This window comes from Schistocerca cancellata, chromosome 1 (genome assembly GCF_023864275.1).
Source record: "Schistocerca cancellata isolate TAMUIC-IGC-003103 chromosome 1, iqSchCanc2.1, whole genome shotgun sequence".
Taxonomy (NCBI): Eukaryota; Metazoa; Arthropoda; class Insecta; order Orthoptera; family Acrididae; genus Schistocerca; species Schistocerca cancellata.
The window spans coordinates 820,037,170-820,052,918 of record NC_064626.1 but is presented as its reverse complement, the minus strand read 5'-3'; the positions used below and the strand labels follow the sequence as shown (position 1 = coordinate 820,052,918).

General features: G+C 38.4%; 1 protein-coding gene across 1 annotated transcript in view; it reads right to left on the bottom strand.

Moving 5' to 3' along the window:
• LOC126188321 (WD repeat-containing protein 11-like) overlaps positions 1-15,749 on the bottom strand; it is a 209,064-nt gene that overhangs the window by 121,382 nt on the left and 71,933 nt on the right. The window contains exons 8-10 of the mRNA XM_049929917.1: positions 11,076-11,211; positions 7,807-7,941; positions 7,555-7,715 (exon numbers count right to left, since the gene is read on the bottom strand). Coding sequence (XP_049785874.1) covers positions 7,555-7,715; positions 7,807-7,941; positions 11,076-11,211 — 432 coding nt within the window. The remainder of the gene's footprint in view (positions 1-7,554; positions 7,716-7,806; positions 7,942-11,075; positions 11,212-15,749) is intronic.

Here is a 15,749-nt window from a genome sequence, read left to right as displayed (position 1 = left end):
TTTATCATACATTTTTGTAAATATCATGTATAACATCATTTGGGTTAACAGCCAACACAAGAAATCACATGAAAGGATTTAAGTAGATGTTGTGGAAACCAGAGTACTTGAAGTTCAATCTACAAGTTCCGAAATACCATGCACAATTTTAAATGAAGCTATTTGTTACTAAATGTGCAATGCGTATATACATTTACATGATGTTCTGTACTGATTTTCTCTGAAAGTATTCTCACTTCAAAAAGAAGGTAAGTGATTTCCTTTCTCCATCATTAGTACAGCTCAAATGGGAACTGAGGACAAAACCGGCATTAACATCTTTCTGAATCCTTTAAAGAAGTTGAAATTATTCAAAAAAACAAACTCAAACAAAAAAATTGTATTAATAAAACTATAAAGGGCAAGTCAAAAAGGACTTTACAACTTTGGAGTTACACAGAAATTTAGTGAGATAACTTACAGAATTGGTAGAAGTCTCATTTTGTAGCAAACAACCTCAAGTTTCACATAAAACTGTCAAGAGTTCTTTTGGTTCGATGTGACCACCATTTGTGATGCAGCCAACATCCCACCGATAATCAGTTTCTTCCCATACTTGTTGCAGCAAATAGGGCATAACTTGTGCAAAGGCAGTGTAGATTCGACATTTCAGGTCAGCTAAATCGTTTGGTAGGGGAGGAATACACACACAGTCTTTAATAAGAAATCCAGTGGTGTCAAGTCTGAGAATGAGGTGGTCATTCGATTTGCCCTTAGTGGCCGACCCACCTGTGCAGTCGTAAAGCATCGAACGTGCACCGACCAACGCAGCACCACAAAATGGCATCAAGAAGGCTCTGAACCTCACACCAATGGAAAGAGCAAGCAGTGCCACTTCTCCAGGAAAACAGAGTTCAGCGCCCTCTGCCAACGCTGATTTAACTAGCCACCCACCGTTGGTCGGCCCTAGTTTGGTCGCAGACTTGGAGAGCATCAGTACTGAGTAACATGAAGATGTTACTTAGCCTGCATTCTGTGAGTAGTAATAAAGAGTAAAATACTTGTATGTAGGAGGCACAGGAAGCATAGGAATCAAATTAAGTTATGTTTATTTTATTTACAGAAATAAAGTTTTCTATTAATTAGAAGTGTTTTGTACAGATGATTTTGTAGTCCTGCCACCGGCCATCACAACTTCCCACCTTTTACATCTATAGCTATACTCTGCAAACCACTGTGAGGTGCACGGCAGAGGGTATGCCCCATTGTACCAGTTATTCGGGTTTCTTCCTATTCCATTCAAGTATGGAGTGCAAGAAGAATGATTGATTGTCTCTGTGCGTGCAGTAATTATTCTAATTTTATATTCATGATCCCTATGTGAGTGGCATATAGGAGGTTGTAGTACATTCCTAGAGTAATGTTTAAAGCTGGTTCTTGAAAAACTTTGTGAATAGACTTTCTCGGGATAGTTTACGTCTATCTTTAAGAGTCTTCCAATTCAACTCCTTCAATATCTTTGTGACACTCTCCCACGAACTAAACAAACCTATAACCATTCTTGCTGTCATCCTCTGAATATGTTCAACACATGAAATGGTCACATGAGTGATTTGTAAGAAATCTCCTTTATTGATTAATTGCTCTTCCCCGGTATTCTACCAACATCTGCTTTACCCACGACTGAACCTATGTGATCATTCCATTCCATATCCCTACAAAGTGTTATACCCATGTATTTGTATGAGCTGGGTGATTCCATCAGTGACTCATTGATTTTACAGTCATAGGATACTACATTTTTTTTTTGTTTTGTGAAGTGCAAAATTTTTCATTTCTGAACATTTAAAATATGTTGCCAATCTTCTCAACACTTTGAAATCTTATCAAGATCTGATTGAATATGTATGCAGCTTCTTTCAGATAGTACTTCATTACAGATAACTGAACCATCTGCAAATAGCCTGATTTTACTGTTAACACTGTCTGCAAGATCATTAATGTACAACAGGAACAGCAAGAGTCCCAACACATTCCCTGGTGCACAACCGAAGTTACTTCTACATGCGACAATGACTCTCCATCCAAGATGGCATTTTGCATCCTTCCCTACATGTTGCATCCTCCCTACCAAAAAGTCCTCAACCCAGACACAAATTTCACTTGATACCCCATATGATCATACTTTTGACAATAAGCATAGGTGTGGTACTGAGTAAAATGCTTTTCAGAAATCGAGAAATACAGTGTCTAACTGACTGCCTTGATCCAAAGCTTTCAGTATGTAATGTGAAAAAAGAGCAAGTTGGGTTCCATATGATCGACATTTTCGAAATCCATGCTGGTTGGCTTTGAGGAGATCATTCTGTTCAAGATATCTCATTACGTTTGAACTCAGAATATGTTCTACAATTCTACAACAAATCTGTCAAGGATATTAGACGGCAGTTTTGTGGATCACTTCTACTACGGTTCTTGCAGACAGGTGTGACCCATACCTTTTTCCAAGAAATGGGCACAGTTTTTGTTTGTGGGACTTACAATAGATTACAGTTAGAAGAGGAGCTAACTCAGCCACAAATTCAGTATAGAATCTGACAAGGACTCCATTGGTCCATGGAGCTTTCAGCTGTTTCTTATTTCAATTGTTTTTTCAGTGGTACAAGAAATAAATTAAGACAGTTCTCCTGGATTTTCCTTTTTAAAGGAACATTTGAAAATGGAGTTGAGCATTTCAGCTTTTGCTTCACTGCCCTCGATCACCAGGAACTGGACACTTACTTTGATGCAATTAACAACCTTTACATGTGACCAGAATTTCTTTGAGTTTTGAGAAATAGCATTTGATAAGTTTCTGCTATGGTAGTCATTGAAGGCATCACACTTTACTCTCTTTCATTTCATAATATTCTGCTATGGTAGTCATTGAAGGCATCACACTTTGCTCTCTTGACAGCCAAATGTGTTTCATTCATTATCTCCATCTATAGCCCTACACTTTTCTTTTACATCAATTATGCAGCAATCTCTGGTTCTTTAGAAGTTTCTTTACAGTGACTGTATATCACAGAGGTTTACTCCCATTATGAACTGTTCTGCTGGGTACATCCAGTGTGGGGTCAACTATTCTTTTAAATTTTAGCCAGAGTTGTTCTACATGCTCCTGACCTGTGCTGAAAATTTCACATTCCTGATTGAGATATGACACTACTGATTCTTTATCTAGTTTACTGAACATATACATCTTTCTGCTTGTTTTATTTGTCCTTTGTACTTTGGAAATCATTGTTACCACAACCACATCATGGTCACCAGTTTCGACGTGGACATCCTCAAATAGGTCTGGTCTATTTGCTGCCATTAGATCCAATATATTTCCATCACAAAAGAGGTTCCTAGACATCTGCTCTAGGCAGTTTTCAGAGAAAGCATTTTGTAAAGTTTTACAGGATGTCTTATCATGCCCACCATTAACAAAACTATAATTTTTTCGAGTTAATTGTTGAATGATTAAAGTCTCGACCGATGATTTTTTCTCTAAAGTTTTCTGTTACATCATGAGATGAGTGTGATGGGTGACAGAAGGATCCAATTATCATTTTACGCCCATCATCAATACTGAAGAATCTTGCCCAAACAATCTCACATGCAGCTTCAATTTCTACCTCAGTGGATTTGAGTTTCTTGTCTACTGTGACAAATACACCATCTCCATTTCCAATTTGCCTACTCTTTCAATATACACTTAAATTTTCCTAAAAAATCTCACTGTTATCTATTTCAGGTTTCAACCAGCTTTCTGTACCTAGAATTATGTGAGCTTCACTGCTTTTCAGGAGCGCTCCAAACTCTGGCATTTTGTTGACAATCTGTTGGCAGTTTAGCATCAGGATTTTAATACTCTCACCTATGGGTGGCATTTCTTTTGGTCTTATACCGATACTTCTGGGTTTCCTAAAGCTATTGTTATCTTTGGAAGGAGGTTCACCTAATCTAAAAAAAAAAAAAAAAACCTTGTGTGCACCCCACACACAGTCAATTACCTAAGTAGCAGCCTCTGATGTGTAATGCACACCTGACCATTTAAGGGGGCCCCTACAGTTCTCAACCTCAGGGTACAAGCCCAGGAATTCGTAGCCTAGCATGCAACAGAACTTTCGAATTCTCTGGTTCAGTCCTTCTACTCAACGGAGAACTGGGGACGATGCTGCAAATTGTGAGCTTGCGCAAAGCTGATCTTCTCAGCCTTCTCTGCCACTCCCTGGAATGACCCAAGAGTGACATCAAACCCAAGATGACAGGCATCGTTTGTTCCAACATGCACCACTCTATGTAGCTGCCTGCACCCTGTTCCCTCAATGGCTTCTGGAATAGCCTCTTCAACATGTGAATGAGGCCCCCAAGCATACTAACTGAGTGCACCTGGTGACCTTTCCCATTCTTTGCTGCCATTTCCCAAAAGGGTACCATCATTACCCATATGTCTGAACTATTGATGATTATTAGGCCCCTGCCATCCGGTGTGGCCGAGCGGTTCTAGGCGCTTCAGTCTGGAACCGCGCGACTATTGCGGTCGCAGGTTCGAATCCTGCCTCGGGCATGGATGTGTGTGATGTCCTTAGGTTAGTTAGGTTTAAGTAGTTCTAAGTTCTAGGGGACTGATGACCTCAGATGTTAAGTCCCATAGAGATCAGAGCCATTTGAACCGTTTATCTCCTCCTGACACTGGACAAAACAAGTTCCTCCAAAAAGACGTGAAGTGAATTCCACTGGCTCAGTTTCGGTTAAAGACAGCACTTCAAACTTGTTGGTTAGGGGGACCTGTACAACACCCTGAGTCCCCCCTGGTCCCCGTCCATCCTGAAGAGGACACCTAGATCTACCATTGACACACCACTCATGGCCAAGTGGATGAGTAATAACAGACACTGTACTTTCTGCAGAGGGACAGGATCCCCAAGAGAGGATATACGTGAGGTACCTCTGGTACAGGTATCACAGGTACACTACTCTCAGCAGCTCTTCAAACACACCAATTCACAGCAGCTGCCAGTAATCCGACTGTAGTCAGGGCGATTTTCAGCTGCTTACAAATGTCAACCAATTCCTCCTATGTTCAAGAACAGCATTCACAGTGGGACTGCATTTTGGCTGGTGCAATGTATTTATGAGGCAGCAAACAAATAACTTTAAATTAAGCACACTGATTATCTTTTAACCTGTTGAGCTAAAAAGTTGCTAATTCCCTATAAGAATTGAAGCAAATACATAAAACAAAATTTCATTATTAATTCAACACAAAAACCTGGGGTAAAAACTACTTGTTTCCTAAAACGTTTTGAGGTTAATTATAGTTCTAATCAAAGTTGAGAACAGAATTAATTTATGATAAATGCAGATAATATGTTGGGATACTCCTCTGTAAGGGAAACCTAGATGTAACATAGTAAGTTAGAAAATCTGCTACAGTAACTAAATCACAAACGGTAATTTGCTACAAACTGCTCATAGATTATGCAAAGGGCAATGGTAGCTTACAAAAATTCCTTTTATGTGTCATCACTGACTGCACAGTAGTCAAAACAACATCTGGTGACAAGGATTCCAGAAGCAATGACACCTTCATTCTACACCACTCCGTCACAGCTCATCTCTTATTTCTCTCCTTTCTTTCAGAGGTGTGTTACTGCTAAATGAATTCTTTTTTTGCAGAATAGCCACATCACATTCATTAACTGTGTATATTTACTTTGTTGCAGTGCTCCTCTCATTAAAATGGCCTCTAACCCACCTCCTACAAAACCAGTTCCTACACCACCAGCTGTTGCTGGCTTTGATCTAATGCACTTTATTCAGTTTCAGAAAAAATCAAATGTCACAGTTGATGATGGCAGTCCAGCAGCTCATTAATGTACAAGCTGCTGCTGCATCAACTCCACAACAGCCAGCCACATCCATGGCACCACTTCCATGCATTCCACTGTTCCGAACTTTCAATGACCAGCAAGAGGAGGAGAACGAGTACTAAGCTCAGGTCAATGCTCATCGCACTACATATCAAGTGCAAGGTACTATGAAACTTCCTTATTTCTTGTCAACAGATGACACTGGAGTTTACTGCCTCACTCATCAGCTTGTTACAACTTCTTTCGACTGCGGTAAAAGCCAGAACAGACATACTGTCAGTGAGTCACTGAACTTCAGGGTTTGACATGACAGTGTTGTTTTCAATGTAGCTGTGGACAGTACTATAGTGACACAATGATTGGTGATGCAATTACTTGCAATGTGCCAGACAGCAGGATTCGTAAACAAATTCACACACATTCTGATTCTACTTTGAAACAAGTGTTACAAATTACTGAACATCAGGACTCGTGTGATAGCACCATGTAAAACTTTTAGGTAGCTCCTGTTCGCAGTGTAATGCAAAGTGGCAAACAGGAATGTCACACTGTATTATGATACAGTATTTTAAGTTTAATAATTTCTTTCCTACTTTACATATCTTGAAACTGAAGAAATAAATGTTTACATTATAAAAAATTCAAAATATCTTTGAACAGTAACTCACTCCTGTGCAGGTTGCAAACAAATTCTATTGACAAATTTTCAGTCAGTGATTAGGAATTTACTTAGAGATATGAAGACAGGGACATAACGTCTTTAGTCGTTTATTATAACTGAATTAAATTCATCTCGCTACTGTGACTGTAGATATACACACAACAGGGTGTCTTTTAGGCACAAATCACACATGAAAATTATCACTGAGAATAAATTTTAATTCCCCTCTTCTTCCTTCATTGTCAGGATCACCTTGGTATATACTTTGTGTAACAATAAGGCTGGATGTTATAATCTTGTATTCTGGCTAACTTGGTCAGCGGGTGTGATACTACTGGATTACTATTTCTGGGAGTCACGTGAAGAATCTAGATTAACACATTTGCATGGCTGCATTTGCTATGTTTGTTTCAGCAATTGCTGAAGTTTAATGCCGAAAGTGATAAACAAGCATGTAAGATAGTCCATGATCCATCACTATACAGTAGATTGTATTTCTGAAAGCCAACATTTAGACTACTTAACTTAATGAATATATAATTGGTTCCATCTGCCACAGTTCCAGAGTCACTACTGATCTAGCTTTGTAATAAACAACTAAAAAACACAAGTTCCTGGTATAAAATTACTCACCATGTTGTTCTAACAAACCCTGAAGATCACTAAATTCCAGTGCTACATTACAAACTGTAACGTTATTTCTCCTCATTGTAATAAGCTTCTGGCTATTATTGACAACATTTTGGAATCAGTTGGTATTACAATAATTTACCATGACATAAAGAAGAAAGAAGAAACTATACACTGTATCCATAGCTGAATACACTACAAAATCTGTGCTACCATAAATAAGAAAATTTGCACAGCTGTATTTAATAACAGGTTCTTGTTACTGTCAAAGAAAATTTGCTGGAATTGATTTTTCCCATTTTATTCTAACACATACTGTTTCATAATATGCACTTCAAAGTAGTCTCATAAATCAGTAGTAAATGGATAGAAACATACATTTAAAAGAGGTCCAACAAGTTCCTCTAGTGTCTCCTGACGAGGGTAGAGTTTGGATCTTCTCATTTGTTCTCCTGGGCTGGTATTCAATGGAAATGCAATTTCCCCTGCAGCTACTTGCATTTCCAATAACACCACTTTGCCAGTGCTGATGAACAGTGCTTAGAAAAACCAAAATATATTTATTATGTGACAGAAAGGGAAAACAAATGTTTATTGTGGCAAAAAAAGTACTCCAATCTATCAACTTACCAATTCTTCTTTCACAAACTGGGCTTATCGCCATACCAAGAATTTTTGATCCTTTCGAATGCCTTATGACTTCACTTTGACAACGCTGTTCATAAAACATTTCTAAGAATGGATCAGATGCCAAAGCTCCAGTATCTGAAATAAATAACATTTTTCAATATAATAACACTGGCATGTTGCTTGATGAATTTAACAGCAATAATTATAGTGATACAGTATCAGCTTAAATATGTAATGGAAGCAAGCACAATGAAATACTGTATGAGTGCAATACTCAGCAAAGAGGGAAACTACCCTATAGTCAGGCATGTAGAAATCTGAACTTCATGCTTAACTCCTTCAAGCACAGATATTTTACACAGCACAGGTAGCAGTGTAAACATTTTTCATATTCTGATGTGCTTGTATTCTAACAGAAGGATACTATTCCTTGCAAACATACTTAAAGCACTGTTTTTCAGATAAATGTCATCAGAGAATTTTCAACATCTGTAGTTTAATAAATAACCTAGAGAGAGGGAGTCTTTTTCTTGAGTGATCAACAGTAAAGTTCAGTTTTTCATTCATTTAGTAACACATTGTGTTCTATTATGAAGGAAGGTCTGCCATGAGGAGTGGCCGTGCGGTTTGAGGCATCATGTCACGGACTGCGCGGCCCGTCCTGCCGGAGGTTCGAGTCCTCCCTCGCGCGTGTGTGTGTGTGTGTGTGTGTGTGTGTGTGTGTGTGTGTGTGTGTGTGTGTGTTGTCCTTAGCATAAGTTAGTTTAAGTAGTCTGTAAGACGAGGGACCAATGACCTAAGCAGTTTGGTCCTTTAGGAATTCACACACATCTGAACATTTTGAAGGAAGGTCTTCAGGGATGGAGAACAAGTCAAATTACCCATCACAACACACTGCTCCCATTACTTATACTAAGAATCAATTACAACTAGTTCTAATCCACTCACATTGATAATTGTGAGAATTACTTACACATACATACACATCAAGTGTGTCTTAAAAGCTGTCGTGTGCATTACTCTACTGTTTCAACAGGTATTTGCCACTTCTTTTTACAGTGTTTGATGGTTTCAGCCTAAACAAAAACTGATCATCACATGTTTCACACACTGATCAGCATTAATGGAAAACATCAGTTTATTTTGCATTACAATCAAAATTATTTTTGAAGGAAATTTACCTACACATTCAATGGCTCAATCCCAAATTAGTCCAGTGTGATATTCAGTTTAAAGCTTTTTATTAACAGGGCCAGTAAAACACAAAGAATAAACAGTGCTCCAGCAGTATTACATACATCCCCCTCAGCACCAGCTGCCACACAAGTCAGTCTGACAAAAGTCTTGAATATGATAACTGTAGCATGCTGTATTAGTAATGTGGCTATGTCGCTTGCTTTTGATAGCTCAATAACAATAGAACTCTGAAGTTTGTTAAACATTCGTTCACTATGTCTCCCCTGTCCAGATTGTCCTTTCTAGTGTGGGAGTCCTCGTCACACTGCTTATATGCTACCAACACACAATGGCACTACTCAGCTGCTGCTGGAATGCTGGTTATGCTCCTCATTGTGCTGATTGTTAATACTTACTGTTAAACTGTATATGGAACTAGCTTACTTTAGGGTCACCCTACTGAATGGACACACAAAATTCCAGGCTCTCCTAAAAGTTGCCACACAAATTTTCTCTGCTGTTTTGGCAGACATTTCAGATGTAATGTGATGCCCAGTATCAACAGAAAAAGATGATTTCTTCCTCGTTACAGTGGTCCATAACTAATCTAGTGCAATATTCAGTTCAGCTTAAGTCCTCTAGCAGCTGGAGTACAGGTGCATTTTGTGGTCCCTTTTGCTACATACTGTTAAACCAAATATCACACTAGATTAATGTGGGGCCACTCTACTGAATTAGCCCACAATGTTGCACATTAAAAACCATTTTGTTTGAAACAAAAACAGGCTACTGTGTTCTGTTGGCAATGGCTGTCACATACAGCCCTTGCTGATAAATATTTGTTTGTGCTTTCTTTCTCCCTACACATACACTACTCTGAAGATGTCCAGCGCAGCTCTGGACGAAACGTTAGGAGCTGAAGAGTTTCATGGACCACGACCTTACATCCCGGAAGGTTTACCAGAAGAAAGTTAAAGCTGTTTAATGTTAAAATAAGTGCTCAGCATAATTTATGTCCCTGAATGCAAATATTCTGAGATATTATGCGAGTGATCAAGAAGGTACTCTTTTACTTTAGTTTTGAATACGTGGTGATTCCTAATGTCCTACCAGATATGTGACAGCAGTCTGTTATGCTATTTGTACCATAGGCTATTTGTACGATGTATAATAATGATTATAGAATCCTCTAGGGTTTCCATCTGGGTGGCTGTGTTGAAATTTCGCAACATTTTGATGAGTGTCACACTTGTTGAAACATCATTGAATTTTAAGGTAGCTGCCTGGATCAAAGCACAAGAAGATTTCATCAGCAGTGTATGCCAGGAAAGTCCACATTCACATACCATAATTATGTGGAATTAATCATCTTACAGTCTATTTAATGTGATTTGTATTAAAAGACGGTTGCATGTCAACTAATTATAGGTTAGTAACTATGGTAATGAAATATACTTAGTTTAATAATATAAATACATAATGAAGTTTTTTGCACTATTTTGATAACTGCGTCTACAATGGCGCAGTTCCCCAACTAAACATAAACATATTATGGATATTCCAATAACAGTACATATGAGAGTTAAACAAGAATTGGCAAAAAAGGCATCATATAGTGAATGTAGTTGACAGTAATGAGCTACAATATGGCAAATATCAAGACACAAGAGAAATGGAAAAAAGAGCCAAAGACAAGCTGATGCATGACCCCTGCTCAGGTGTCTCAAATGCTAGAGCATTTTCCTTACACTGAACTTGAGTTTTAGTTGAGTATATAATTTTAACTAAAATGTTTGCAGCAAAACTTCCCTTTTCCTCATAGTTCAACAGACAACAGAACATGGATGGAGGAAGAATCATACAATGAGAGTATGAGGAAACTCACACACTATTGGAGTAAGTGAGATTGGAGGCAATGGGTAGATGGAGTACATTTCAAAAAAAGCCTCTGGAAGTTCAGTAATCTGTGTTACAGTCTGGTAGTGTAAAGGTCAACATATGTTAAGTTTGCCCAGCCTTTATGTCTTCATCTGTCACCAAATTCATTCATGAAAGCAAAAGGTATCATTGTTTGTAACATTCACCGCACTCACCAATGCTGCTAATGCTACCAGGAGCAGCATCCAGTGGAGATGCAGCACACGAGACTTGACGGCGTCTAAATTTCACGCTGACGCTTCCAGATTCATGCAGACAATATAGTATATCTCTCTGACGAGCTGATATAACCTGGGAGCCAACAAGTATCATTTGCATCATTTTATCACAATGCCATAAAATTCAATTCATTCTTCTAATAACAGCAAATGTAAAACAATAAATAAAATAAGCATGATAGACGTACACAGAATATTGTTAGAGGCTTTCACTAAAATGTCTCATTAAAAAAATATCTAGTGTCTTTGGGGCAACACACTGTACACAGAAGAAAACAAGGAAACATCAGGTAATGAACAGATGCTTTTAAAAATGGCTACCCCAGTTTCTTTAATCCAATTATTCTATGTCACTGAAGAAAATATAAAACAGGTATTCATAATGGTGTAGGTGTCATTGGAAGGTTAAATTAAGAGCTAAAACGGTGACAGGAAATGTCAAAGAGAGGTATGATGTAGTGATACAGCTAAGAAACAGTGGTAGCAAGTTTTAGGGGAGGAGGTCAAATGATGTGCCAAGAATGACAAGGTGAAAAAAACACCAGATACTGTAAAGAACAGGAAAAAGTGAGACTCAAGCTTATACGAGAAGAGAAAACAAAATGTGTAGAGAACCAGAGAAAATAACAGATGTGTGAAGTATTAAATGACTAACAAATAGCAAAGTGAGTGAATGCTGCAAGAAGAAAAAGATTGAGTTACAGATTCAGTCTCTGCACAAAGTGAGATTAAATAAAAAAAAAAAAACTTTGGTATGAACCTCATTCAGAGGACTGGAGAAAAAAAGAGAAGAATCAAATCTGCCCCCCACCCCTCATCTGCCCTCTATACAGATGCCAATTTATACAATAATTACACTTACCAGCACATGATGCTCTTTTCAGCTGGTAATTCACACTGAAAAAATTTCAAGATTGCAATGTGTTACACAACACAAAGCAGCACTAGTGGCACAATGATAAGCAGAAAGTCTAATTTTAAAGATGGGCTTAGATTTTACACTGTTGAAAACATGTATGGCACGGCCAGTCGAAATGTGATGAAAAATATTGACCATGACATGCAGCATAATGTTGGAATACAATATCACACACTTTCTGAAACTACTTTAACATTTTCAAACAAAGGAAAATACAGGATGGAATGTAACAATATTATGAGAAGGGAAGTTGCTACTCATCATATAGCGGCGATGCCGAGTCGCAGATAGGCACAACATAAAGGCTCTCACATTTATAGACACACACACACACACACACACACACACACACACACACAAAACTGCAGTCTCAGGCAACTGAAACCACACAGCGCTGGCAGTGTGGTTTCAGTTGCCCGAGACTGCTGTTGTGTTTTGTTGTGCCTATCTGCGACTAAGCATCTCTGCAATATGGAGAGTAGCAACTTTCCTTCTCATAATATTATTTTAACATTTTGTCATTGCACTTCTTATACTGAAAGGCAAACTCATTCATAATTAGACCCGCATGTATACGACATAAATAGTCCAATATCAGAATGATACACTCTACCAACAAGCCTCTCATACTGCTTATAAAATGAACATCAACACTGATATTTCTTTCCCTTGGCCATTCAATATGAGATTAGAAAATTATTTCTTAAAAGAAAATTGCCAAAGCAAATGGTGTGAACACTGTGCCACATGCAAGTAAATTACTTTGACTGTCCATGGCAATTGGGGGGGAAAATGTGGTATGCACTGATTGTAAGCTCCTAAGTAATCAATAATGTCTAAGCGAACATTTTAATTTCTTTAAAGTGGCCACATTTTCAGTCAACACTTACAGAAATAAAATAAATATTAAGAAATTAGAGTACCCTTCATCTCAAGGGTGAAACACTGTTTCCTAATAGTTGTTCATTTATCAGTGTTGTTAGGATTTGCAGAAATTATGTATGTGTACCCATACACTTAAATGCAAAACAAGATACTTTTAATTGACATGAATGTGGGCTGCATCTTATAAAATGCAGTATGCAATGTGTGATGAAACTAAATTCACATTTAATCATTTTAACAACATGTGGATTATAATTGGCCAAGAAAATAAATGAAGTCTTCAAACATTACACACTATGTGACCAAAAGTTTCCAGACAGCACACTGAATGTATTGCACATGACATTAGGATATGCATCCAAGGGAATCCAAGTGCAGAGAAAATGTGTAACACACAAAGAATAAGAAATTCTTATGTTTACTGAGTGCTAATCTCTCAACAATTGATACAAACACATAAAACTGAATAATATCAGCATTATAGCTTTTAAAACCAAGTTCATTCTTCAAGGAACGAAAGAGTAAATAGTTGGGGGGAGGGGGGCTTTGAGACATGTAGATGAAGAGGTATCTATCTTATATGAGGGGGACGCAAGACAAACAGGAAGCAAAGACCATGGGGAAAAAAAAAAAAAAAATCTGGGCTCCACAAGTTCAGCAATTCACCAGAAAAATTTTAAAGGTGCTCTACACACTTGCTGTGAGGTGAAAATTTAGGAAAATACAAAATAATTCAATCAATGTGCTGATAAGCCGAAATTAAATGACAGAGAGCCCTGAACAGTACAAAAACACACCAGACATCTTCACAAGTTTTTGCACAAGACTTCTATCGCAATCAGCTACAGAAGCCAGAGTCAGAATAATGCTCCAAAGAGGCACTGACACAATTTTGCTGTAGTGCTGCTACTAGAGACCACTGACCATGCAAACAAATACATGACACTGAGCTGAATGATACAAGCAATATCACCATTTCTCTGTAAAGTCGTAAAAGATCACAGTACATGGTGTGACACTCACAGTCTTGTGTGGGCATGGCAGATGTCTGAAAAAGTGTCTTTTATAGAACCAACACCAGAGCAGTATGACATGTTGACCATGGCCGTAAAGAGATGTTCCAAAATATCTATCCCTCATGGTTGTCGAAGATCTTACATCCCTGGTCTCACATCACATCAGGCAGCCTTATTTACAGAATATAGCACCTTATTTAGAGAAACACTTTCAGTGAAACTACTATAAAAACAAAAAAATCCATTTCTTCTATAAGAGAATCAAAAAGTGAAAAATGGATTAAAACAATAGAAAACCTGGATCTGAAAAAAGACAATCATAAGACCTGGAGACTTCTGTGATGCCTCGGCAATGATCCAACTAAGACCACTACATACCAAAAAATCACCCACTAAGCAAATGGAACACAAACTACTAACTGAGCAAATCAAGCACTCTGGACTAGCAACAAAGGACTGGATTCTCCAACTCTTCAATAAATCCATAGATATGGCTGAAGAGCTGGTAATTGCTATACTGAAACCAGGTAAAGAAAGAAATAGTCCAAAGAATTTTAAACCAATCGCACTAATGTGTTGCCTTTAATAACTGCTAGAGAGAATGATTTTAAACTGTCTCTCACATGTTATTGATCCCTTGCTTATACCTCAGCATGCCGGATTCCACCCTTGAAAAAGCTGCACAGGACAATTACCTCAGTCTTACACAGTTCATATAAGATGGATTTGAAGCCTGTACGGTGACAGAAGAGGTATTTGCGGACTTTTTAGCAGCATATGACACTGTCAACCACCAAATATTATTAGACAAGGTCTACAACCTAACCAAGGATTTCAGCCTCACGAGGCTAATCACCAATCTTCTGCAGAACCAGTGATTCTTCATTGACCTCCAAGGACAGTGCATCTGATGGAGGCTACAGAAAAATGACCCTCCTAAGAGTGTGTTGGCTTCAGTTCTGTTAAATATACACTAATGACCAACCCATAGTCCCATAGCTTCTTGCACGCTGATGACCTCACCCTGCAATCCAAAGCACAACTTCAGTTCAATGGAAATTACCCTAAATATTGCTCTTTAAGATCTATCAAAATATTACATAATAAACCAACCTAAACCAAACCCATCAAAGACACAAGTGTGTGCTTTCCGTCTGAGAAATAGGGAAACCACCCACAAGTTAGAGATAGAATGGTCAGTGTTCAAATTGGAACACTGTGACACTCCAAAATATCTAGGAATAACACTTGGCAGATCTCTAACGTTCAAAAAACTCTGCATGAATTTCAAATCAAAAGTCTCCACCAGGAACAACCTACTGAGAAAACAGGCCAGATCATAGTGGGGCAGCCAAACTGAAACCAACTGAACTTCTGCAATGTCATTATGCTACTCCGCAGCAGAGTACGCCTGTCCTGTTTAGCATAAGTCAACACATGCCAAACAGGTAGATATTGCCCTGAACAACACATGCAGAGTTACAACAGGCTGCCAGTCGAATGGCTCTACCACCTTGCAGGAATTGCACCACTACCTGTTTGAAGAGAAATAGCAGCAAACAGGGAAAGAACGAAACTGGAACACGACAAAAAGCATCTCAAGCATGGGCAACAAACCTACCAACATCATCTTAGGTCAAGGAAAAGTTTCCTCAGAACATCGGAGAAACTAACAATCACTGATGAAGAAGCCCGGCTGCAACTACAGAGGGCTGAGACATCCCAACTTACTGACTGGAAAAGAGTTTCAGAATCTTTCCCCTCCTGGTCATGATGAGAATTGGCCAATCT